The 24,985-nt window shown below is 37.7% G+C and overlaps 1 protein-coding gene across 1 annotated transcript; it reads right to left on the bottom strand.

Annotated features, from left to right (window-relative positions):
• Positions 1–990: 990 nt before the first annotated feature.
• LOC124608805 (tryptophan--tRNA ligase, cytoplasmic) lies at positions 991–24,277 on the bottom strand. Its single transcript, XM_047140016.1, has 7 exons — positions 24,039–24,277; positions 23,684–23,912; positions 23,063–23,245; positions 22,668–22,878; positions 14,859–15,032; positions 13,195–13,335; positions 991–2,666 (listed from the first exon to the last, which is right to left on the bottom strand). The coding sequence occupies exons 1-7, from the start codon at positions 24,178–24,180 to the stop codon at positions 2,502–2,504; spliced, it is 1,245 nt and encodes a 414-aa protein (XP_046995972.1). The 5' UTR covers positions 24,181–24,277; the 3' UTR covers positions 991–2,501.
• Positions 24,278–24,985: the final 708 nt, after the last annotated feature.

Below are 24,985 nucleotides of genomic sequence, written 5' to 3'. Positions count from 1 at the left end.
TCCTGACAAAATCAAGCCTGATCCATTTAAAGTTGTTGGATTCTGACCATAATGTTGACAAATCTGTTCATGTTTTCCCCCCACTTTAATTTTGAAGTTGCTGAGTTTTTCAGCTACGAGTAGTGTAATTCTGAAATTACCTTCAATGCTATGAGAAAACAACAGAAAAACTATCATTCTCTAAAGTCAAATTGGCATTAGTCTTACATTTTTCAGAAATGTTCCACGGGTATTAGATTAATTACCGTCCAAAGACAGTGATCCAAATTTAAAGCACTTTATAAAATAGAGGGGCTTAAATGATCACAATGTGCCTAGTTTTTGATTTGTCAAGTAAAAAAATTAGGCACAGACATTTTATCTACTTCTAGACTATTTCATCTATTTCCTAAATTATTTCAAGACAGGCTGCTACAGTTTATCCTGTTTCACTGGTGGGTGATTGACTCCATAGGAAATATTATTCCACGCCAGTGTGCATACCTAAATTGGGATGCTTCTTCTTTAACCACAACAGTTCATGATACTACTGAAAGGACACAACGTGAATCAATGGTATGTGTGTGTGTGTGTGTGTGTGTGTGTCAGCAACCAAGTTAGTCTGTGAACGGCTGCAATGAAAATTTTACATGTTTGCACTATTTCAGTGAAATATGAAGTGATGGGCTTTCGAATGTTTTTGTGTAATGTTCTTGCTATACTTAAAAGTTTTAACTAGTTTGTGTTGTAACTCTGAGGTCTAATCTGTTAACATTTGGTCTGTGTCAACCTGTAAGTTACCAAGTGGCAAATGAAACTCATCACAATGCAAGAGACTTTTAGAAAAGGCACATATGACAGCAGATAATATATAAAAATATGAACAATGATAGTAACTTCACCAGTTCTCCAACTTATTTTACATCTAGTGATGTAGACTCAGAGCAGATCAGGCGTCCGTAAGTCCAGAGATGGAAAGTACATTTAATTAGAGTAAAGAAATAATAAACATTTACTTTCAAATTACATTTAATTTTAAAATGTGTTCTTGTATAAAATTCAAAAGCTTCTGCAACTTGCAAATTAGAGATGCGGGCAGTATTGACAAAAGTTTACATTAACTAGGAATCATGTATTCCACAGAATGCAATTTTGTGACTTATTTCATCTCAATAACACTTGTTTCAACAAATACTTTTCATAAGCCTGATACAGGCTGCTATGGAGCATCACCAAACTGAAATAGCAAGCACGTTCTTAAGTCTCCAATCTCCTTAATCACTTATAACAAAATAAATAAAAACAAGGAGAGTTTAAGAGATCTTGGAATAGTCATAATGTTGGTAAATAGTCATGTATCTGAATGTCAAACTCTCTTATTTAATGTTTTATGGTAGCAATCTCTGGCATCAGTAATGCTTCTTTCTGTGCATAATCAACAAAGATAATTAATTTGATGTACTTGCTATACCATGATTTAAACTGCAGCATCATCATCTGTACACATATCAAATCATTTTGGAAAACAAAGCAAATGATGTGAAAAGTGAAATTTTTGTACTGCCCAGTGGTCTACCATAACATCTTATCAACTTGCAGTCAAATAATCCTTATTGCTTTCAAGTATTGTTATGGGTACAGACTATTCGCAGATTACATGACTATTCAACAACATATAAGTTTTAATATATACATGAGGATAGATCACACTTCTCAAAAAATGGAGTTGAGCAGCAGCAAGTAATGCTTACAACGCAATTGTCTCTGCTCAGTATGTCCTTTAGTAGGTGAATAATGGTTACTCCCTCAATTTATTGGTTTTTGCTTCTAGAAAACTCAGGTTGTGGTGTTGGAGGCCCCAAAAGGAAAAAAATTGACAATGAATCTGAAGAAACCACAAACAAACATTAATTTCCAAGATGTAAGGACGAATCTCCAAGGAGTAAGGACAATAAAGAGCAAAAATTGACTGCATAATTATTTTTTCTTTGCTATTTCTCCAAAAGAGAAAAGAAAGAGAAAGTTTAACATAACCTTTTTCACCTATTTATCACAATTATTACAAAGGTATGCAGTGTTAAGATCATCAGTAATGTGTGTGTATAGCTTTATCATAAATGTGAAACAGCATTCCATTACTGGATGTAGTAAAGCTGATCAACAGCGCAAAATGGGTTACAGTATTCATCTCACACTACATTATACTTAGTATGGCTCTCACGCTTCCAAGCTTTAGAACTGCAACAACTGAAAGACATCAATATTGTAAATGCAGGTAGGTAACAACTGTACTGAATCTGCACAAAACAAGCACAACTTTTTGGTTAAGTTTATATCTTACAGACAATTGTAAATGAGAAAAAAAAAATTGCACACAAAATAACATATCATACATCACACATACCCACATTCTGTCTAAAACTTGTAAAGTAAATATCACAGGGAAATTTAAAAGAAGTACTGATGCAATGAACAACATAAATATAAAATAAATATAACTTTCAACATAAATCAGGCAAGTATCACGTTGCACTTTTAGTAACAAGAGGGTGTAATGCCATGAACCGATGAACAACTTCGTCTGTGATCTGTGCTCTGCGTGCCTGATGTTCTGCTACAAGAGTCTGAAGCACATCTATCAGTTCCTTCTTCAGTTCACCAGTCAACATGGCTCCACTTGTATAATCCTAAAATCAATACAAAGAACTGCTAACAAACATAAAAATGCAACAAATTTAACATAGATTATGCATGAATTATTTTGGTATTTTATTATGCAATTATTGTTAAATTAACACGTAACACACAGCTCTTAGTTTGAACATGTATATTTAGCTTCAAGGAAATCATGAATGTATCAATTCATGAAGCTATGCTTACTCAGATAGATTGTGTGGATAGCCACATTATCCTTCTGAGCCGTATCTGATGGCTAACTTTTCAGTCACTCATTTCTTTCCATCACTCAATATGACCAGTTCTACAATAACTTACTCAACCTAAACCAGCAAAAATAATTATGAATTAGAAATATCTGTACAAATTCATACCTGCTTCATGTATGTCTATCAATAACCTCAAACCACATTTCATAATTTCCTATATGAAATTGCACTGTTAACTTTATCTTATACAGTTCACTGGAATGCGGTATTTAACATGTTTAAGGGAATAAAGGTAACAAGACACCACATAGTAGAGGCACTGAGTCATCAAAAGGCATATAAATGAGATGGAGAGCTTCGTTAGCTTTAGGAGAAAACCTTCTCAAAGCTGTAGAGCATACACAATACTCTTCACCAGTGCAGCTGGACCAGGGTGAGGAGAGTAGGCGATGGGAGGGGGGAGGATGTGGTTAGTGGATGGGGGGGGGGGGGGGGGTTGGGGAAAGGTGGCTCAAAGTTTGGAGGGAGAGCCAGCAGCAATATTATTTTGGACAATTTGTCATTTGTCACAACATAAGGCTTCAACTTTTACCCCAGTTGCCTTGAATGCTTTGAATATATTGCCCGGATCGAGCCTCATGAACAGTTAGCAGAACTGGTGCATCTCACTGGACATTGAGAATGTCATTCCGAGATGTATGCCAATCGAAGACTGGTTTTTGTTTTTTGTATGCTTGACTTATTTAGACCACAGCTGCCTAAGGAATGGGAGCCACAGTGGGCTGCAGTGGAGGGTTTCCCCAAGATGGTTGTATTAGTGAAATCTAAAGCTGAAAATCCATTGCTCGAGAGCACTAGTTGTTTGGTGGCACCACTAGACTTCCCTGAACAATGCTGGCCCTAGCATAGACTACAAATGGATATTTGGGTAAAGCTATGGGGTCTGGTGAAGGCTGTTCTCTTACTGATAGTACTTTGAAGTTTGGCTCCTGACATTTTTGATCTGTGGTCTCACGCTGCAGAGATACTACACAGTTTCCTTAATGACCAATATATAAGGTGTGTAAGAAAAGTAATGAGACTGAAACACTGTGACCAATCTAGTAATGCTGTGTTGTTCTACTTGTGTAGGCAGGTGTGTTCATCCCTTCCAGATACTCAGTCCGAGTTTCAGCTCCTTAGAGCCAACATGTGATTTTTGATAGCACGATCAGTGAAATTGTGGTTTTGTTGTTTGTTAGGAAAACGGAACAGCAGAATTTAAAGCAACATTGTGCCAAGTTGGGGAATCTATGAGTTTGATCTTTAAAAGTTGAAACAGGCCTATGGCGAGCATTCCTTATGAAGAGCACAAGTTTTTTTGCTGGCACAAATTATTTTTGGAAGGCTAAGAACATATTGCAAATGATCCTCACTCAGGGCGATCCTCAGCTTCAAAAGCTGACAAAAATGGTGAAAGTGTGCACCCATAAGGAATTGTTCTTCCAGGACAAACTGTCAACCACATGTTTTACAAAGATGTCCTTGAAGGGCTCAGGAAAAGTGTGAACTGAGTAGGACCGGATATTGCAAACAAGTGGATGCGGCATCTTACCAATGCCCCATGTCACAACGCTACTTCCATTACAGAATTTTTGACTTCAAAAGGCTTTCCTGCTGTTCCAAAGACCCCCTATTCACCTGGTCTGAGTCCTTGTGACTCTTTTCTGTTCCCAAAATTGAAAAATGCCATAAAAGGACATCATTTTGGGACTCAGGACAATATTCAAAAGAATGTGACCAACATGTTAAACAATCTACCAATTGAAGCTTTTCAGCACAGCTACCAAGGCAGGGAACGATGACTCCACTAGTGTATAACTGCTAAATGAAATTACTTGGGAACAAAACTATTGTCTGAAACAAATAAAAATTTTACAGATCAGTTCATTACTTTTCCCACATATGTCCTAAAAAAATCAAACACTGGTGAACCTGTGGAACATAATATACTGAAAACCTGTTCACAATTTAAATTTCCAAGCTTAATTGGCATCCCTAGTACAGTGTGACGGCATCCTTATGTTCAATTGAGAACTTCACGTCTAATGATTGTTTTTCAACAGCATGTTCTCAACAGATATTTATCTCACTTTTCAGTTGAAGAGTACTCATCTACAATGGGGAGTGACCAAAAAAACAGCTTTACTTAACTGGGACAATATTAAATGTTTTCAGCCTGCAGTTGAGATTGAGGAACTTGCTTGGTCAGTTACAACATCCAGTACACGGAAGTCTCTGCCAGTGAAATGTGAAAAATCTTGAATTTGCCACACATCACTCACACTCGAAGAATAATGTAACGATCAATAATAAACACACTTTGAACAGCTGGGTTTAAAGTAACTAATTACTGCTCCAATACAGAAGACAGTAACCAGTCTATACTAGGGAGCAGCGAAACTATTGGTGGGAAGGGAACGTTACTTCTCCCAGCCCTGGGATTCCCTCCATCTGTATCCTCCAATTGGAAGCCTTTGGCACTGTCCAGCTTTTCCATGAGTCTAAGAGGACACTGTTGCTACAGTGCCAGGCATGCCAGGTAAGTAGTACAGTAAGAAGCAAGAGCTCTAGAGAAACATCCATTACTGACAGGGGTCATGTGGCAATATTGCAATTCATTCACACAGCTGCTGGCATGACTGTGTAGCTTTGTTGCTACCAATTACTCATTTACACACTTGCCATAAGGAAACACTCTTTTATGAAGAGAGCTGTGATTTTCATAGTATATTATAGCTTTCCTTGTTTATGAATTAAGGTGACACAGTTAAAAGTCACACTGAGGGAGTCATATACATGGTGTACAAATTAATTTGTAATCTTAAAGACAGAAGAGAGAAAATCTTAATGGTACCGCAGACTGCAATAGTCAATGTATCTGGGGACTCTGCACCAAACTGTACAGAGTATATGTGCAGGATAACACATAACGGTGCTGTGATCAAGAAATGAAGACAATGCCTGTTGCATCACAAAATAAAATTCCTAATTTGCACTCAAATAAAGAAAATACTGAGCAATGGCTAGAACATAAACGGCTACATGAAAAAAAAAAAGAGATATTGGATGATATCGGATGCCACAAGCACCTTTACAACCACTTTAAACATTATAATATAGCAGTAGAAATAGGCCAAGAAATTTTGTGGCTTCCCCCTTACCACTGGCAATTCAACCCAACAGAAAATATATGGGTGCTAGTGAAATAAAAAAACATGTTCAGAACTTGCCCATTCGAAAGTAAAAATTTGCAGAGTTTACTTTAGGAAGCTATTAATGATGTTACTGTGGAAGACTGAATTATGTGTCTAAGCCGTGGAGAAAATTTGCAAGAAAATTACTTTGTTCAGAACTTGCCCATTCGAAATTAAAGATTTGCAGAATTTACTTTAGGAAGCTATTCATGATGTTACTGTGGAAGACTGAATTATGTGTGTAAGCCATGGCGAAAATTTGCAAGAAAATTACTTTCTGAAGAAAGACAGCTGAGAAAATTTTTATTGAAAGCCTTGTCACTGTTTCAAATGACACGTTACATAACGAGTTTCTGCAAGCACTTAGTTCTTTAGGACAATTAAGCAAAAATAAACTACATTAACTGATGTTTCTTATTCTTTCATTTCCCCGAAGTTCCCTCTTTCTGCTTCCTTTCCTGTCATCTTTCCCCTTAATCTAACATCTCCAAAATGTAGCACTACAAGGCAGAACAGCTTCTGCATGCACACTGCCTGTACTGGCATGTTTGTCAGTGGCAGTTGTGGGAGTGCAAACCCATATTTTCTCCTTTGTTTCCAGGTTAAAGCTAACATGTACAGCTAATAACGCAAAAATATTTACACAATAAAAACTGAAATAGCTTTGTGATTTAATAAATGAGAATAATAGTGCATGTTACTACAAGATACCTTATAACTCACACAACAAAACATTAATATGGAAACACTCAAGAACAGAGCTATGGCCAATTAACACTGAAGTGTATGGCAAGAACACGAGCAGGTAAAAGGGGGTTGGTGTACTAGTGTATTTGCCCCTCCAAACACCAGCTTCACTTCTCTGTAGTACACTGCTCATACAAATGCATAATAATCTTTAGTTCTCTATCCAAAGGAGAGAAGGATTAGGTTCTAATACACAATCTATGAGGAGGTCATTAGAAACAGAGTGCAAGCCCATTTTGTGGAAGGATGGGGAAGAAAATCAATCAGGTTCTTTTCATAGGAACAATGCCAGTATTTGCCACAATCAATTTAGAGAAATCAGAGAAAACCCTCACAAATGTAGAGATTTGAACCATTGTTCTCCCAAAAACAAATCCTGTGACTTAGCACTATACCACCCTCTTGTGATCAGAACAGAACTCTGGTCAGACACCCCACAGACTGCAGTGCACACACACACATCCCAGCACATGTGACTATTTGTTGAACACAGTATCTGAAATCTTTTCCAGTACATGGGGACCACCAAATTCGAGTAGCAGTCACATGAAAACATTTAGTAGCCAGAAATCTTGGGAGATGTTTACAGCCTCCCCACGCCCCCCCCCCCCCCCCCCTTCCCCCAGCTGCAGGAATTTTTTTAGCATATTCTAAGTTTCCTTAAGAAAGAAAAGCTTCTGTCAACAAATCAGTACAGATTTAAAGAGATTTCCCATTTTCAGCATGATATCCTGCGAACCATGAATGAAGGGCTACAGGCAGATTCCATATTCCTTTATTTCTGGAAATCATTTGACACAGCACCCCACTGCAGACTGTTAAAGAAGGTCAAAGCATGCAGAATAATTTATCAGATATGTACATGGCTCGAAGACTTCTTAAGTAATATAACCCAGTATTTTGTCCTGGGTGGTGGGTGACCATCAGACACAAGGATATAATCAGGAATGCCCCAGGGAAGCGTGGAAGGACTAGTCTTGCTCTCTAAAAACATACAGGGTCTGGTGGATAAAGTGAGAAGCAATGTGCAACTGTTTGCTAATGATGCTTTAGTGTATGGAAACATGTTATTGAGTGACTGGAGGAGGATAAAGGACAACTTACATAGAATATCTATTTGGTGTGGTAGATGGCAGATTGGTCAAAATGTAACTTAATGCAGCTGATGTATGATGAGATAATAGACATGGAAGAAATAAATGGAAAAATGGGCTGAAAGGGGGGGGGGGGGGGGAATTAAAAGCAGAAACTGCCTGTTAGAATTCTGCACAGAGGATAGTTTAATCATCACTAACACTTGGTTCAAGAATCATGAAGTATACACGGAAGAACCCTGGAGATACTAGAAGGTTTCAGATAGATTATATAATGGTAAGGCAGATATTTAGGAACCAGATTTTAAATTGTAAGACATTTCCAGGGGCAGATGTGGACTCTGACCACAATCTATTGGTTATGAACTGTAGATTAAAACTGAAGAAACTGCAAAAAGGTGGGAATTTAAGGAGATGGGACTTGGATAAACTGACTAAACCAGAAGTTGTACAGAGGATCAGGGACAGCATAAGGGAACAATTGACAGGAATGGGGAAAGAAATACAGCAGAAGAAGAATGGGTAGCTTTGAGGAATGAAATAGTGAAGGCAGCAGAGGATCAAGTAGGTAAAAAGACGAGGGCTAGTAGAAATCCTTGGGTAACAGAAGAGATACTGAATTTAATTGATGAAAGGAGAAAATACAAAAATGCAGTATGTGAAGCAGGCAAAAAGGAATACAAACATGTCAAAAATGTGATCGACAGGAAGTGCAAAATGGCTAAGCAGGGATGGCTAGAGGACAAATGTAAAGATGTAGAGGCTTATCTCACTAGGGGTAAGATAGATACTGCCTACAGGAAAATTAAAGAGACATATGGAGAAAGGAGAATCACTTGCATGAATATCTAGAGCTATGATGGAAACCCAGTTCTAAGCAAAGAAGGGTAAGCAGAAAGGTGGAAGGAGTATATAGAGGGTCTATACAGGGGCAATGTTCTTGAGGACAATATTATGGAAATTGAAGAGGAAGTAGATGAAGATGAAATGGGAGATATGATACTGCGTGAAGAGTTTACCAGAGCACTGAAAGGCCTAAGTCGAAACAAGGCCCCGGGAATAGACAACATTCCATTAGAACTACTGACAGCCTTGGGAGAGCCAGTCCTGACAAAACTCTACCATCTGGTGAGCAAGAAGTATGAGACAGGTGAAATACCCTCAGACTTCAAGAAGAATATAATAATTCCAATCCCAAAGAAAGCAGGTGTTGACAGATGTGAAAATTACCGAACTATCAGTTTAATAAGTCACAGCTGCAAAATACTAATGCGAATTCTTTACAGACGAATGGAAAAACTGGTACAAGCCGACCTTGGGGAAGATCAGTTTGGATTCCGTAAAAATGTTGAACACGTGAAGCAATACTGACCCTACGACTTATCTTAGAAGAAAGATTAAGGAAAGGCAAACCTATGTTTCTAGCATTTGTAGACTTAGAGAGACATTTGGGAATTGATGGATTGGCTGATCTGGCCCTGTAGCCTGGCATCCCAGTTCATTTGATCTCACTTGTCTGGATTCCTTCCTCCGGGACCATATCAAGTAGTTGGTGTATGAAATCGCTGTCGCTAGAATTGCCATCATTGCTGGTACTATTGTGGACATACCATGAATCTTCGAATGGACATGACAATCAATGGTCTGATAATGTACTAGGTGCATAAGACCAACGGTCACACATTCGAGCAGTTCCTGTGAATACCACTGTTGCAATTAACTTGCTGAGCTATCTTTTGTGTAAATCGTCCCTAGTGCCAGAAACTGCCATCAGGGACCATATGTACTATAACTAAATATATTTGTTAGCTGTTATCTACCTCCTATATTAAAGTGAACGAATAGTTCCAAAACACCCTGCGTATGTTGGAAGGGACCTGGAGACAATGGAAGGATTCAAATGGTAAGGCAGAGATTCCGATTGCAGATTTTATGCTATAAGACATTATTGGTTATGGACACTAGATTAAAACTGAAGAAACTTCAAAAACCTGAGGTTGCTGAGAGTTTCAACGGTAGCATTAGAGATGAAATAGTGAAGGCAAAGGGGATCAAACAGGTAGAATGACAAGGCCTAATACAAAAACTTGGATAGGAGATACTGAATTTAACTGATGAAAGGAGAGAATTATAAATGCAGCAGGAAACAGGGAACAGAGATATCTAAAAAATAAGATAGATCAAAAGTGCAAAATGGCTGAGCAGGAATGGCTAGAGGACAACCTCAAGCATATAAATGCATGTACGACTAGGGGAAGAATGGATACCTCCCTTGGAAAAATTAAGAGGCTTTAGGAGAAAAGACAAACAGTGGTATGAATATCAAAAGCTCAGATGAAAAACCAGTATTTAAAAAAAGAAGGTAAAGCTGAAAGGGATATATAGACGAGCTGTACAAGGAAAATGAACTTGAAGGCAGTACTATAGGAAAGGAAGAGGATGTAAATGAAAATGAGATGGGAGATATGATATTGCAAGAAGAATTTGAGAGAGCACTGAAAGATCTAAGTGGGAACATGATCCCCAGAGTAGACAATATTTCCTCAGAACTATTGATATCCGTGGAAGTGCCAGTCATGACAAAACTCTTCCACCTGGTATGCAGGACGTATGAGACATGAGGAATACACTCAGATTTCAAAAAGAATGTAATAATTTCAATTAAAAAAAAAAAAAGCCAGAGTTGGCAGGTGTGAATATTATTGTACAATCAGTTTAATAAGTCATGGCCACAAAATACTGCAACAAATCCTTTGCAGAAGAATGGAAAAACTGATAAAAGCCAACCTCCAGGAAGATAAGTTAGGATTCTTGAGGAACATAGAAGCACGCTAGGCAACACCGACACTACAACTTCTCTTAGAAGATAGGTTTGTTTATTTAATTGTATGGCTGAAGATAGGTTAAGGAAATGTACACCTACATTAACAGCATTCGTAGACTGAAAGAAAGCTTTGAACACCATTGACTGGAATACACTATTTCAAATTCTGAAGGTAGCAGGGGGTAAGATACAGGGTGTGAAAGATTATTTGCAAATTATACAGAAATCAGATGACAGTTATAAGAGTTGAGGGCACGAAATGGAAGCAGTGGTTGAGAAGGGAATGAGACACAGTTGTAAACATTTCCATGTTATTCAACCTGAACACTTTGAAAGCAGTAAAGGAGGCCAAATAAATATTTGGAGAAGAAAGAAAAACTTTGAGATTTGCCAACAACACTGCAATTTTATCAGGGACTGGAGAGGACTTGGAGGAACAGTTGAATGGAATGGACGGAGACTTTAATGGGAATATACGATGAATGGCAGCACCAAAAGCAAGTAATGGAATGCAGTTGAATTAAATGAATGGGAATATAAGATGGCCACCACCAAAAGCAAAACAAGAGTAATGGAATGTAGTCAAATTAAATCAAATGATGCTGAGGGAATTATATTATGAAATTAGACAGTAAAAGCAGCCAGTAAGTATTGCTATTTGGGTAATAAATTAACTGATTATGGCCACAGTAGACAGGAGACAAAATGCAAACTGATAACAGCAAGAAAAGCATTTCTGAAAAAGAGGAATCTGTTACCACAGAATACAAATTTAAGTGTTAGGAAATGTTTTCTGGAGGTATTTGCCTGGAGTTCAGCCTTGCACAGAAGTGAAACATGGATGATTAGAAGACCAGAAAGGAAGAGAATACAGGTAGAAGCTTCTAAAATGTGTTGCTACAGAAGAATGTTGGAGTTCATACATAATTTGAAAGTGAAGGAGATCACTCACTGAACAGCAGAAGCATTGAGTTGTTAAGAGGCACACAAGAATGAGAAAGAAAACTTCCTGGCTTTAAAATCGTACAGGGAGACCAAGGGTTGAAAAAGTAAGTAGGTTCAAATGGATGTAGGTTGCAGTAGTTATTTGGAGATGATGAGGCTTGCACATGAAGAGTAGCATGGAGAGATGCGTCAAACCAATCTTTGGGCTGAAGACTACAACAACGACACTTGCTGCGTGGCACAGTCACATTGATTAAACGTTTGGGCATAATATTGCAAAGCAATATAAAATGGAATGAACACGAAGGGAGGTAGTAGAGAAGGTGAATGATCGACTTCATTTCTACTGAGAGAAATCTAGGAAAGTGTAACTCATGCATAAAGGAAACCATGTATAAAACACTAGTGCAACCCATTCTTGAGAACTGCTGGAGTGTTTGGGATCCTCACCAGGTTGGATAAAAGGAAGAGACATCAGCAATTCAGAGGCGTGTTGCTAGATTCATTACAAGTAAGTTCGATCTAAGCAAGAGTATCATGGAAATGCCCTGTGAACTCAAATGGGAATTCCTGGACAGAGGAGGATGATCTTTTTGAGAAACAGTATTCAGAAAACTTAGAGAACCGGTATTTACAGCTGACTGCAGAATGATTCCACTATTGTCAACAAACATTTTGCATAAGGATCATGAAAACAAGATAAGAGAAATTAGGATTCATTTGGAAACATACATCTACATCATACTCCACAAGTCATCTAACAGTGTGTGGTGGAGGGTACTTCTGGTACCACTAACTGATCCCCCTTTCCCTGTCCCACCCATGAATGGCACATAGCAAGAACGATTGTTGGTAAGCCTTTGTACCACCTCTAATTTCTTGAATTTTCTCGTAGTGTTCATTTCCAAAGATGTATATGGAACCAAGCAATATGTCGCCCAACTCTTCCCAGAAAGAGCTCTCTCAAAACTTCAGTAGTAAACCTCTCCATCATGCAAAATGTCTCTCTTGTAGTGTCTGCCACTGGAGTCTGTTGATCATCTGTGTAACACTCACACGTGAATTAAACGACCTTGTGACAAAAAGTACCGCTCTTTACTGGATCTTCTCTCTCCTCTATCAGTCCTACCTGGTAAAAACATGCATTGGTTGTTGTTCCCTCATTCTGTTTATGAGTGGAACAGCAAAGGGAATGTGTAGTTGTTGTTGTCGTAGTAGTAGTAGTAGTAGTAGTAGTACAAAGCACGTTCCACAATACGCCATTGGTGGTTTGCAGAATATGTAGATCTCAAATGCTGGCAATGACAAATGGACAAGCAACTATCAATCTTAATTCGTAACTCAGATATGAGTATCGCGAGATTCTATTTTCTTTTGTTTAGTTATCTCTTACTTAATACTGGCTTCATAATATTGTTCCTCTAAACAACTTTTTATTAATTGCTTAAATTTTTCACTTCCATCCCTAGAATAGTGATACTCACCTCTCTTATTTTTTTTAATTTTTCATCATCATCAAGGAAGAAACGTAAATACTGGTAAGATATATCTATGTCGCAGTTTCCACCTTTCTCACGATGTTCTTCAACAGTGGCCTGACCTCCAGAAAAGGCATGTTTGTTCACCTGTAGAAACAAAATTAATTTTATGTCTATTACATATGGACTGCCATATCCATAACAAAAGTAATTAATATTTCTGAATAGTGTAAATAGGAAAAGTTACAAATAATTTGTTCAGTTCTTTTTAGACATATCTATGTGCAATACTTGTATCATTTACTCCACGACAAACAACCACTGCTAAACAGAACAGATATGACAAAAATAAAGTTACAAATTTCCTCTTAACATCTATTTGTTAGCTGCATGTGTGGAGGAGGCAAAAACCTTGAAAACAGTAAGAACTCCTCATAAGAATGGGTGATACGAGTTATGCCATGATCAAATGGTGTGTTTCACCATGTATAGCTTGTTCTCCATCACTCCTCCACCAACTGGTTCACAAAACCACCCTTAACTGCATCTTATGTCAGCTCATGTCCAGGACACTGCAATGTTCCTTAGAGACCAGTGCAATAAAACCCCTTCTTCTGCCTTTGTTTCTGGAGGAGAGAGTCTTTATACTCTGGAGTTGCTGGTCTGCAGTGTACAGGTCCTGGACAGCTACTTGGGGATAGAGAACATACAAATTTCATAACACAAATGTGATGTCTGCTTCAGCAACTTCAATATCAAATTTAAGATGAGAGAGAAGAAAAAGACAGTGAATTTTTTGTTGCTTTAAGTAAATTATGAGGAAATATCCAGAAACTGTGGCAATGAGTGGAGAATGAATACATCCATGGTTAAGAACCAATCTGATTGGTTAAGAACTGATTTTGTTGACTCAAATTGTGGTTTAGTTCTGCTTTGTGCAGGTCCCTCCCAATGGCATCATCACTTTCATTAGTAAGCAATGAAATGAAATACTGTATATTGTGGGTCTGACAATACATTGCAGAAAGTTACAGAAGGTTAATGAGGAATCACCACTGGGTGGCACACAGTTCCTCGCCACACTCATCAGAGGTAAGTAAAGGATTGATTAAAAGCACCAGAACTTATCATGGTGGACAAACACTTTTACATTGTCCCAAATGCACCTAGACCAGATATGTTCTGGGATGAAGGTGAATAAATACAAGTAGATCATAGCTCACAATATGATACAAATGAAATGTGAGGTGTGGAAGGAATGGTTGCCTTTAAAAATACACTTTGATGGTAATTAACTGTGGAGTTTTTCCATCAAGTTGAATCTATGATGGATGTCACAACAGTTAAAAATATTCACATGGCCTTCCAAGGACAAGATCAGTCTTAATTTCCTGAGTGTGAGAATACTGTTCCAGTGTTTTCTATCTGGACCCATGTCCTAATGAACTTGATATTTTTCTATTACTTGAGTCCTCTGTTTAAATTTAATTCATAATAGTAGCAAATTCAAAAAGATTTAGCTTTTATGTAACATAATAGCAAAGTACAAATACAAATTTTAGTTATTAATCCCCCATCAGTTAAATCACAATCAATCAGGAAAGCCTAACATGCGTTTTAATTTTATGTAATAATTTTGCCATTGGCAAAGAACGTAATGCAGAACTCACCTTATTCTTGATCATTTTTGGGGTGTCTGTGAGGAAAATTGATGTATTACTATCACTTGCAGACATTTTTGTCTGAGCACCTTGCAAAGCTGGGAAGAATACTGAGTGCAAAAGAGCAGGTTTGTTATATCCCAGTCGAGGAGCAACATCACGAGTCATTCGGAAGTATGGATCCTGTAATCATTTCAATTTGTATCACTGAAATGCAGACTTGTAAATGTTACTTCCAATTTCGATATGATTACACACAACTTTAATAACACATATTTAAATAACGTAATAGTGATTTTTATACAGTTAATTGCCCACACATTACGGTATTGGAATTTTCCAACCTACATTTTTAACAGAGTTGCCACAAGTTACTCCAAGTGAAATTCCCTGATTTCCAGATAAATTTTAGCATTCTTTCCTGACAAATTTTGAGATCTCAAGGGTAAGTTGAGATGTAAATTGGTGATCAGTCTTTGCAGCCCTGGTACAAGTGTTTCCTGATGTGATCAAAAATCTGAAGTACTAACATCAACATCTTTTGTTATGAACTGTTTTGCTGAAAAAAATAAGCATTTCCTTGGAGTCACAAGAAATTTAAAAAACCTTCGCTGATTTCAGAAGTAGCCTCAGAAAAAAGTAGGCCTCTCGAAAGAAGTGTATTAGGCCAGGAAGAGTTGAGTAAACCAACACTGTAAGTGACTGCCAATAAAATGTTGGTTCTACTATGTTCATTACTGTCAGTTATTACCCACTGTGTTATATCTATTATTTTACACATATTTTTTGATTTTTCTTTCGAGAGACTTCCTGTGAGAGACTAAATGACAATTAACAGTTATGCTGTAGCCATGAATGAAAAGTGCAGTGGTTGTCACAGACATAGCACAAATCCTGACATAGAAAGGATTGGGATGAAAACCAAAACTGGCATTTGTCAAAGCACATCCCAACATTACCTTAACTCATTACAGAAAACCAAAGGAAACAAAGCCTCACACAGCACAGACTATGCAATGTTTGAACACTGCTTCAGTGTACAGAAACTGCACAACTGTGGAGGTTGTTCGCTCTTGAGGGAATGGATCGAAACGAACAGGAAAGGAATTAGGAATGACTAGTAAAAAGCGAACTTCCACTATTCACTTTGGTCAGTCTCATTCCATCACCTCTCTTTCAGTACTGACTAGTTGCTTTCTTCACAAATTTTGTTCACCCTCTGTTCTTCAGTTTCAATCCATTCTTAGAATCTCAACTTTGATTCTTTTCATGCATCATTCAGCACCCACAAACAGAAATTCATGGTCTTTTTATAATTACATATGTTATTTAAAAATTGAACTGACAGAAAAAAAATCGCAACACCACTGAGGCGTGCGACATAAACAAAGAGCATTCCACTGACCCCAACTCACTGCAATTTGTGACTTCAGTGATGTCAAGCGAGAGCTCACTGGAGGACACGGTTTTCTGATGAAAGCTGGTTCTGCCTCGCTGCCAGTGATGGTGATGTGTTGGTTAGGAGGAGGCCAGTTGAGGGCCTGCAACCGAACTGTCTGCATTCTAGGCACACTAGACCTACACCTGGAGTTATGGTGTCAGGTGCAATTTCGTATGCCAGCGGGAGCACTCTCTTGTTGATCCTATGCAGCCTGAATGCAAATCTGTGTGTCAGTCTGTTGATTCAACCTATTGTGCTGCCATTCACGAACAGCATTATTCCAGTGGGTGTGCTCACCCACATACTGCTGCTGTAGTCTAACATGCTGCACAGTGTGTCGATCTGTTGTCTTGGCCTCTTCGATCACGAGATCTGTCTCCAATTGAGCACATATTGGATGACATCGGATAACAACTCCAATGTCATCCACAATCAGCATTAACCATCCCTTCATTGACAGATCATGTGAAACAGGCACAGAACTCCTTTCCACAAACTAACATCCAGCACCTGTACGACACAATGCATGCATGTTTGCATGCTTGTGTTCAACATTCTGGTGGTTACACCAGTTTATTAACGTACCAGCAGTTCAGATTTACAATTGATATCTCACGCTTAAACTAACCTGTGATCTTGCACTGTTAATGACTTCAATATGTTACACAGACAAATGTATTCCCAAAATTACATTCCTCAACATTAATTATTTTTTTGAAGTCGCAATTTTTTCCGTCAGTGTAGATTATATATATTATATACATTTCTTTAGACAGTAAAAAGATGAATCTGCTTAGGTGTTCATTGTTTTGATGCACTGTAAAACTGATACTTAACACAAGACAAGGTCTTTTCTTAATTTTTTAAAATTTGTAGAGTTTTAGAACGCCACTGCTTGATTTGAAACTTCCTGGCAGATGAAAACTGTGTGTCAGACTGAGACTCAAACTCTGGAGCTTTGCCTTGCGCAGGTAAGTGCTCTACCAACTGGGCTACCCAAGCACGACTCAAGACCCGTCCTCACAATTTTACTTCCGCCAGTACCTCATTTCCTACCTTCCAAACTTCACAGAAGTTCTCCTGCGAAAATTGCAGGACTAGCGCTACTGGAAGAAAGGATATTGCGGAGACATCGCTTAGCCACAGCCCGGGGATGTTTCCAGAACGAAATTTTCACTCTGCAGCGGAGTGAAAATTTCGTTCTGGATTACTGCTTGATTTACCTACTGGTTTTAAGATGACTATTAAGATAAATAATTTTTTAAAAAAAGTTTTAGTATTTATTAAAATAACTATTTTTTACAAAATTGTACTATTTACAAAGTGAAGTGATTTTTAAGATTTTTTTTACAAAAATTAAACATGATATATAAGGGGGTTCTTATTTTTCAAATTTGAATCCATTGCTCATTAGGCAAAGGTGCCGCTCAGCACCCAAATTTGGAAAAAAATGCAAAAATCATATAAAACCAAATTTACTTTGGCAATATGGAAGTGTCTGATTCTGCCTGCCTGCTTTGACCTATGAAGTTATCTAGATGGTGGACATGCCTATTTCCAGCACAAATAATATGACAACCATAATGACACTACACGCACCCATGAACAAAGATATCAATGACACAAAACATTTCACTCCTGCAATAACACAAAACAAATGGGACAATCATGGCAACTAGGGGGTATAGGGTGAGGACGAGTTCAATATACAACAATAAGAATGACGTTACCACTTAAAAACACACAAAACCGAAAAATAACACAAACAACATCCTCGAGAATAACCCCCCCCCCCCCCAAAAAAAAAGATACCAAAGGAAACGCACAACTGAAATCGTACATTTCACTGACCCTTTACTTTTATCTAAAAAATTGGTTATTACTTTCAACTTAATCATTAGTAATGATACATTAACTTTAATAATACCATATATAAACCTATTATGCACACAGCTTATGAGGTAAATATAACAAGAAAAATCATATTTTCCTTTTAAAAATTCTTATTCATTGAAATATTCTTTTTTTATGCCTTGGAACTTTATGGAAATACTCAGAAACCACAGGAAGAGCATAGCGCTGCTTCTTTTTATTTTTTGTAAATTGTTTATTGCACTCTTTGGGCTTGACACCTCTCTCAGCCAGATTATTTACATATGTCAGTTTAATAACTAGCCCCAAAGCACTTTAGACCCCTTCATTTTCATGTCTCTTGGAGGAATCTATCATCAGAAACTTGTCAATCAAATCAAATCTGTTAAAAGTTCAACAACATGATTCTATTACACATGAACTGTTCAGTCACATTGTTCATAGCTTTTGGGCTCTAACCGATACATGTTTGTATCTTTCAAATATTTTTATCTGTTCTTTATGCTTCATGATTCAATGTAATGACTATTTACATTTTTGATTAAGAAGATCATATGTGGTCAAAATAACACAACACGGAAAAAGTACTACACATTACTGTCAATTTTTGTAATGCCACAAGGAAAATGCTTCAGCTGACAAACTAATATAAAGTTTTGAAACAATTCTGAAAAACAAATACAGTGCTTTGGCTTCAGAACAGACACAGCGTCATATTTTCATACGTAACGGTAAGAAAAGTGTAAGTATAACAAATTGTATTCTCTTCCTGTGGTCATAATTCAACTTCATTGTGGAACAAACATTTTCAGCTAACAGTTTTGCCATCCACCTTGCTTGATGAAAAGCACATGGAACACAAACATATACTCCACAATATGGCTCTTCAACAAGAAAGAGTACAACTATTTTTAAAATTTGAATTAAAAAAAAAAAAAAAAAACCTATGCGTGTTTTCTCTGAAAGTAACTCAAACCAAGTATTCGAGATGTATCTACTTGATCTAAGTGTTCCTTGACCAGTCCATGCTGAATCCAAGTTTGCAACTGATTAACATCAAGCCCAGATACACTGAAATTTTCAAAGGCTGGTATGATGAGACCCATATTTATGTATATCACCTTTCCCTCAAAAATGTCTCTGAGAATGATTTCACATATCGTGGGCTTGCAAGGTAAAGACAAGCGATCACTTTTTAGCCTCTATGGCACAGGGAAGAAAATCACCAACTTTTTTGATTTGAATTTCAAAAAATTCAGTTACCACTTGAGTTTGGCATGTACAAGATATTCATCCAAGCATTTCAATTTTTAAAACAACAACTTTTTTATTACCTATATATATTTGGTTTTTATAAGAATGGAGAACGTGTCATGAGTCACAGAGTTTTCTTACAAACATTTATAAATTTTCAAGATATGAATATAATAGAAGGAAACATTCCACGTGGGAAAAAATACATCCAAAAACAAAGATGATGTGACCTACCAAACGAAAGCGCTGGCACGTCGATAGACACACAAACAAACACAAACACACACACAAAATCCCAGCTTTCGCAACCAACGGTTGCCTTTCCTGACGAGGCAACCGTTGGTTGCGAAAGCTGGGATTTTGTGTGTGTGTTTGTGTTTGATTGTGTGTCTATCGACGTGCCAGTGCTTTCGTTTGGTAGGTCACATCATCTTTGTTTTTGGATGTATTTATAAATTTTCAGTTTAATAAAGTACTGCAATCTTTATCCAGTATTCTAAAATATAGCTGTGGAAGGGCACAGTAGTTCTAGTTTCCAAAGATAGATAAATTTGTCCACCTGAACACAGCATTGAGTAGTACCATGTAGTGCGTCTGGTAATACCTAGGTAGTGCCAAAACGAATACGTGGTATTGATGAGCACTTCCTATATGAAGGGTGGGGTATGCACAGAAAGCACCTAGTAGGTGAGCAAATGTGGTTTCTCTAAAGTGAATGTATGACAAACAATTTCACTATGACCAATTCTTTTGACAATGATGTGAATTACAGTGCTGATAAGCTCCAGAAATATTTTGGTTTTTCCATTTAGCAAAAAAATCATTTAAGACTAAAAAATTTCACTGGAGAAAAGTGGGCTGAAATTTAATTCATTTGCAACTGAACAGAATCTATTATTAAGTGAATTAATGCATAATTTTCTAAGGGTAGAAAGAATGTCAAACAAAATATTAGCTGTCCTTATGTACTTCCAGTTATGAAGTTATAACCTGTTAGATACTTCCCTGTGACATTCTCTAACAATACCAAAAATCATCAAACACCAAGTTCATAGATTGCTATATGTCCTACTACAGCTTCTGGGTTGTATTTTTTCTCAATAAAATGTGTGTGAGAAAAGTAGTAAGGCTGATTTTTTTGTCTATAAAAGTTTCCATTTTTTTGAACAACAATATTGTCCCCTTCAAATTAATTCTCCCCGGCAGCTGTATATTGCCGGAGTCGTCGTTCCCAGTCATGGTAATGGTGCTGAAAGGCTTCAACAGGCACGGCCCATAACATGTTGGTCACATTCTTTTGAATGTTCTACAGAGTCCCGAAGTGCTGTCATTTTAGCACATTTTTCAATTTCAGGAAAAGGAAAAAGTTACAAGGTCTCAGATCAAACGGAAAGGAGGGCTGTGGAACAACAGGAATGACTTTTGAGGTCAAAGATCCCTGATGATGACTTGTTTGTGGGATGCTCAACTGCGCGGTCATAGCACCCGTAAAAAGTTCCAATTTTTACACAGTCCAATGTTTAACTCAATCCAATCTAGCAACTGTCACAAATGATGATGATAATAATGAGGAGGAGGAGTAAATGATGAGGACAACACAAACACTCAGTCCCTTAGCAGAGAAAATTCTCAACCTGGCCAGGAATTGAATCTGGGACCCCATGATCCAGAGGTAGCAATGCTAGCCACTACACTATGAGCTGCGGACAAAAAAAATCCCTAATGGAAGTGGCCATGTGACGTGGGGCATTGCATACTGTCGCATCTACTTGCCTAGTTTGTCCAGTGTCACTCAATTCACCCTTTTCCTGAGTCTTTCAGATACATCTTTGTAAAACACTTGGTTCAGAGTTTGTCCTGGTGAAACAAATAGAGTCTGCCCTCACAAGAGGATCACACATTCTACATTTTTGTCGGTTTTTGAAGCTCATATCCAATGTGCTCTCAGCCTTCCAAAAATTATTTGTGCCATCAAAAGCTTGTGATCTTGACAAAAAATGTTCCCCATGGGCTTCTTTCAACTTTCCAAGTGTCACACTCAGTGATTCCCCTAGGTAAACACAAAACTTGATTGCATAAGGTTGCTCTAAATTCTGCTATTCCATTTTCGACACAACTTCGCTGATGGCATGGCGCTCTCAAAAACTGCGTGATGGCTGTACGGAGCTGAAACTTGGATTGAGTACCTGGAAGGGATGAACACATCAGTCTACGCATGTAGACAAGAGCTTTGCCAGATTGCTTGCCGTGTTGTCAGTCTCATTACTTTTCTCATACACCTTGTACATCACCAAATAATTATCAGTTCCGTTACGTAATTTGTACTTTTGTTTCCATCTCGGATATCATAACCATGTTTCTTAGTGCAGAACTGCTAACAAAAGCTCCAGAAACTCATGTAGGATCTACTAGGAATGAAGGAACTCTACAGAGACATTCATCAGCTGATCTTGACATATGCCGGAACATCTTAATGTTGCAGTGTTAGTGGAGAGACTATTCACTGCCCATGTATGTACCTCATGAACACGGCTGGGCACAATGTCGGATGCTGTTATATAATTTTATTGTCACACTTCATTCAAAGAAGTTGAAATACAAAATCTCCGTTACAAAAGGTCAAAATTATTACACAGATTAAAATGAAGAGTTATTAATAATGAATATAACTGTAAATTTTGATTTTATTTAACATCAGCATATCATTATTGAAGAAACAATGCCATGTAAGTCTATTGCCTTGCCCCATTAATGCAAAAGAGTATGCAGCCACAGCAAAGTGCTACTGCTTGTTATGTATCATTCCACAATGGAGAGCAGTTCTTGCATCAAGGCTTCAGTTGATGGAAATCAACAATGTCTCACAAGATGATTCTGTTTCAGAGAAATAACCTTAGCTCATTTGAAAGTAGCGAGTTATTTTTGCGGGTGACTGCCAGCTGCCAGCACTGTACTAATTGTTGTTGACTGATCATCATACTGCATTTAGCTACATTATTCTGGCTATGCAAACTTCCAACAGACAACACCACCATCTACCAACAGTTTGACCTTGTTTGACTTGTGACAGTCTTTCTATTGTAAAAATATTTAAAATCCGTGTTCTTGTGCAGCAACAGGTGTTAGTCAAGTATACCAAACTACAATTTGGAAAACTGGCCATATCAGTCACATAGTATCATTTCTTCAACAGCGATATGTAAAATTAACATTGTGTGTGACTGTGATGATACCTTACTTGTGGAACATACCTGATCTATTGCACAGGGTATGAGACATGGTAGCTTAGATTTCCCAAATATAAATGGGAAAGATGTTGAAAATGCTGGAGCAGCTTGAAAAGCCGGAAAACTTATTTTGCCGATAACATCACTGTCCCCAAAACCAAAAATTCCCTTCACCTGATTGAACGTTACAGATTTCTCAATACGAACAACATTCTGGTAGAACTCTGGGCATTGTCTGCAATAAAATGTCAACATCAATTAGGATTCAAAAGGGAGGGGGGACATAGCAGTGATTCACAAGCTTCCTCTCTAACGCATGGAAACATTGCAACAAGGAACAAGAAGCAAAATAAGTTTAACTCACTAAAAAATAAACTAATGTTCAAAGCTAACTGTATTAATTTACAAGTTTTACTCACCCAACAAAAGTCAAGTCAGAAAATATGAATGTGTTATTTTCATCAAATCCACATGCAATTATATCCTTAGCATTTTCAAAGGCCAAACTTATTGCTTCTTCCAATTTCAAGTCCTTCCACAGAAATTTTTCATCATCAGTAAGTTGAATGACAAGTGGCACATTAAAGACATCTTGCAGCCACCTAAATTGAATAAGCATTATTAAGGATGACGTGAGAATGCACATCCATTACACTAACCACTCATGAGGACATTATTAAATTTAAAATTTTTATATATCGTCTGCTGCAACGAAAGGCGTTCTCATTTCATTCAACACCTGACAACAGCTTCCAATCTGTATACACTAATATAGCACCAATTTCCTTAAAGTTCACTTTATTTGTGAAATGCAATGTACGATGAAAGTAGACAAACTTAAAACTGCAATCTTCCATACGTAATGGCATCATGCCCGAATATTGAACTCAATGCTCTGCTTAATATTTTATCAAACTACTTATGTTTAAAAGCGTGATGTTATTGCAGGTAGTGGGGACTAGGACACAGGGCATCAAGGGATGTTGGAGTTGCATGCTCCAGCTGAGGCTGTTTGTACATGATAAGTATTGTTCTCTTACTTGGTGAAGATGAACGGTACTAGGTGACCTAGATGCATTGCCTTGGAGGATGGACCCCTGCCGGTGTACAAATAAAACGGCTTACCAGCCTCATAGAGATTGAGTAGTTGATGCATGTCACGGTGTGAGAAAAAGATTCCTCGCCGTAAAAAACGATGAGCTGGTCTGCCGGTAATCTTTTCGAAGCGTGCTATCAGTTCATCATCTATTTTTGAACTTCCAAATCTTCCTTCAAAGCAAAAACATCTTTCTTAAAACTTCAATTATATGAAAAACTACAGCAAACATGAAAACAACCGCTCTTACGAGATCACAGAACACATAGCTAAATTAATTCTCAGTAATATCAACTTACTAATTAGTTTGTCATAATCGACGCCAGTTTCCGATTTGCTAACTACGTTCCAAGGATTCACAATATCGTCATCTTCTTTACCGGCACTGTCACATTTCTCCAAGTTCAAGTTGTTGAGATTATTCGTAACATCATTTGCCATTGGGCTGAATATGTTTCCGTGCCACCAACAAATTAAAATTACATAAACTTCAACACACGTAAATAACGTGGGCAGTGTATACGCTGGCAAGTGTCAAATCAAAGCACATTTAGTAAATAGTAAAGATATCACTGCTAATCAAAGATAATAAATGGCCGCACAGTAGAATTACACAAGCCGGGTTTCACACGCAACTTAAGTGTCGCTACAGCTAGCGGCATACAGCAGTTGCGTGTGTTAAGCCCCAGATTGTAGTGGCGCAACTTAAGAGACGGAAATTTTGTCACGCCATAAAAATGTTCAGCTTAGTGCACTTCGTTATGCCGCTTTCCTGCCACCACTGCTCCTCGGCGTCAGTATTTCTATCGAAGTTATTGTGCAGTATTGCTGCTGTACTCCATTCGATTTTCATGTGTTTTTTATTTTATTTCTGAAAAAGTGAAAACAATGGTCGGCAGGTACACTCTCGCAGCTTCTAGAGCTACGAGATCAACAACCTACGTTTTGTGTGTGCACGCAAACGAACGACATATCCCACAAAGGACTACATAAAAAAAAGAGTGTCGTATAAATTTCGTAATTTGTGAGACCAAGCATTGTATAAATTGTGGATTAATTGCAGGAAATAGCTCCAGAGTATGACGTGGCAGCTGTTAAACTAAAAATTAGTAATTCGACATGCCTATATCAAACAGTACAATGAAATTCTAAAATCTTGGAAGAGTGGCGAGACTGCAGATGATATTTACATGTCAGTTGTTGGTTAGTCTGGCACTGCAGACAGAATTTTCGTCTATGAGTGTTA

This window comes from Schistocerca americana, chromosome 1 (assembly GCF_021461395.2).
Source record: "Schistocerca americana isolate TAMUIC-IGC-003095 chromosome 1, iqSchAmer2.1, whole genome shotgun sequence".
Classification (NCBI taxonomy): domain Eukaryota; kingdom Metazoa; phylum Arthropoda; class Insecta; order Orthoptera; family Acrididae; genus Schistocerca; species Schistocerca americana.
The sequence above is the reverse complement of the archived record's forward strand: the minus strand, read 5'-3'. Positions and strand labels throughout refer to the sequence as shown.

Bases quoted from the DNA above. Each gene is read 5' to 3' on its own strand.
- LOC124608805 (XM_047140016.1), bottom strand. From the start codon at position 24,180: ATGGCAAATGATGTTACGAATAATCTCAACAACTTGAACTTGGAGAAA. The intron at 23,246-23,683 runs GTAAGAGAACAA...TATTCAATTTAG, and splicing joins GTACCGTTCATCTTCACCAA to GTGGCTGCAAGATGTCTTTA. The intron at 22,879-23,062 runs GTGAGTAAAACT...ATTTTATTGCAG, and splicing joins TCTGACTTGACTTTTGTTGG to ACAATGCCCAGAGTTCTACC.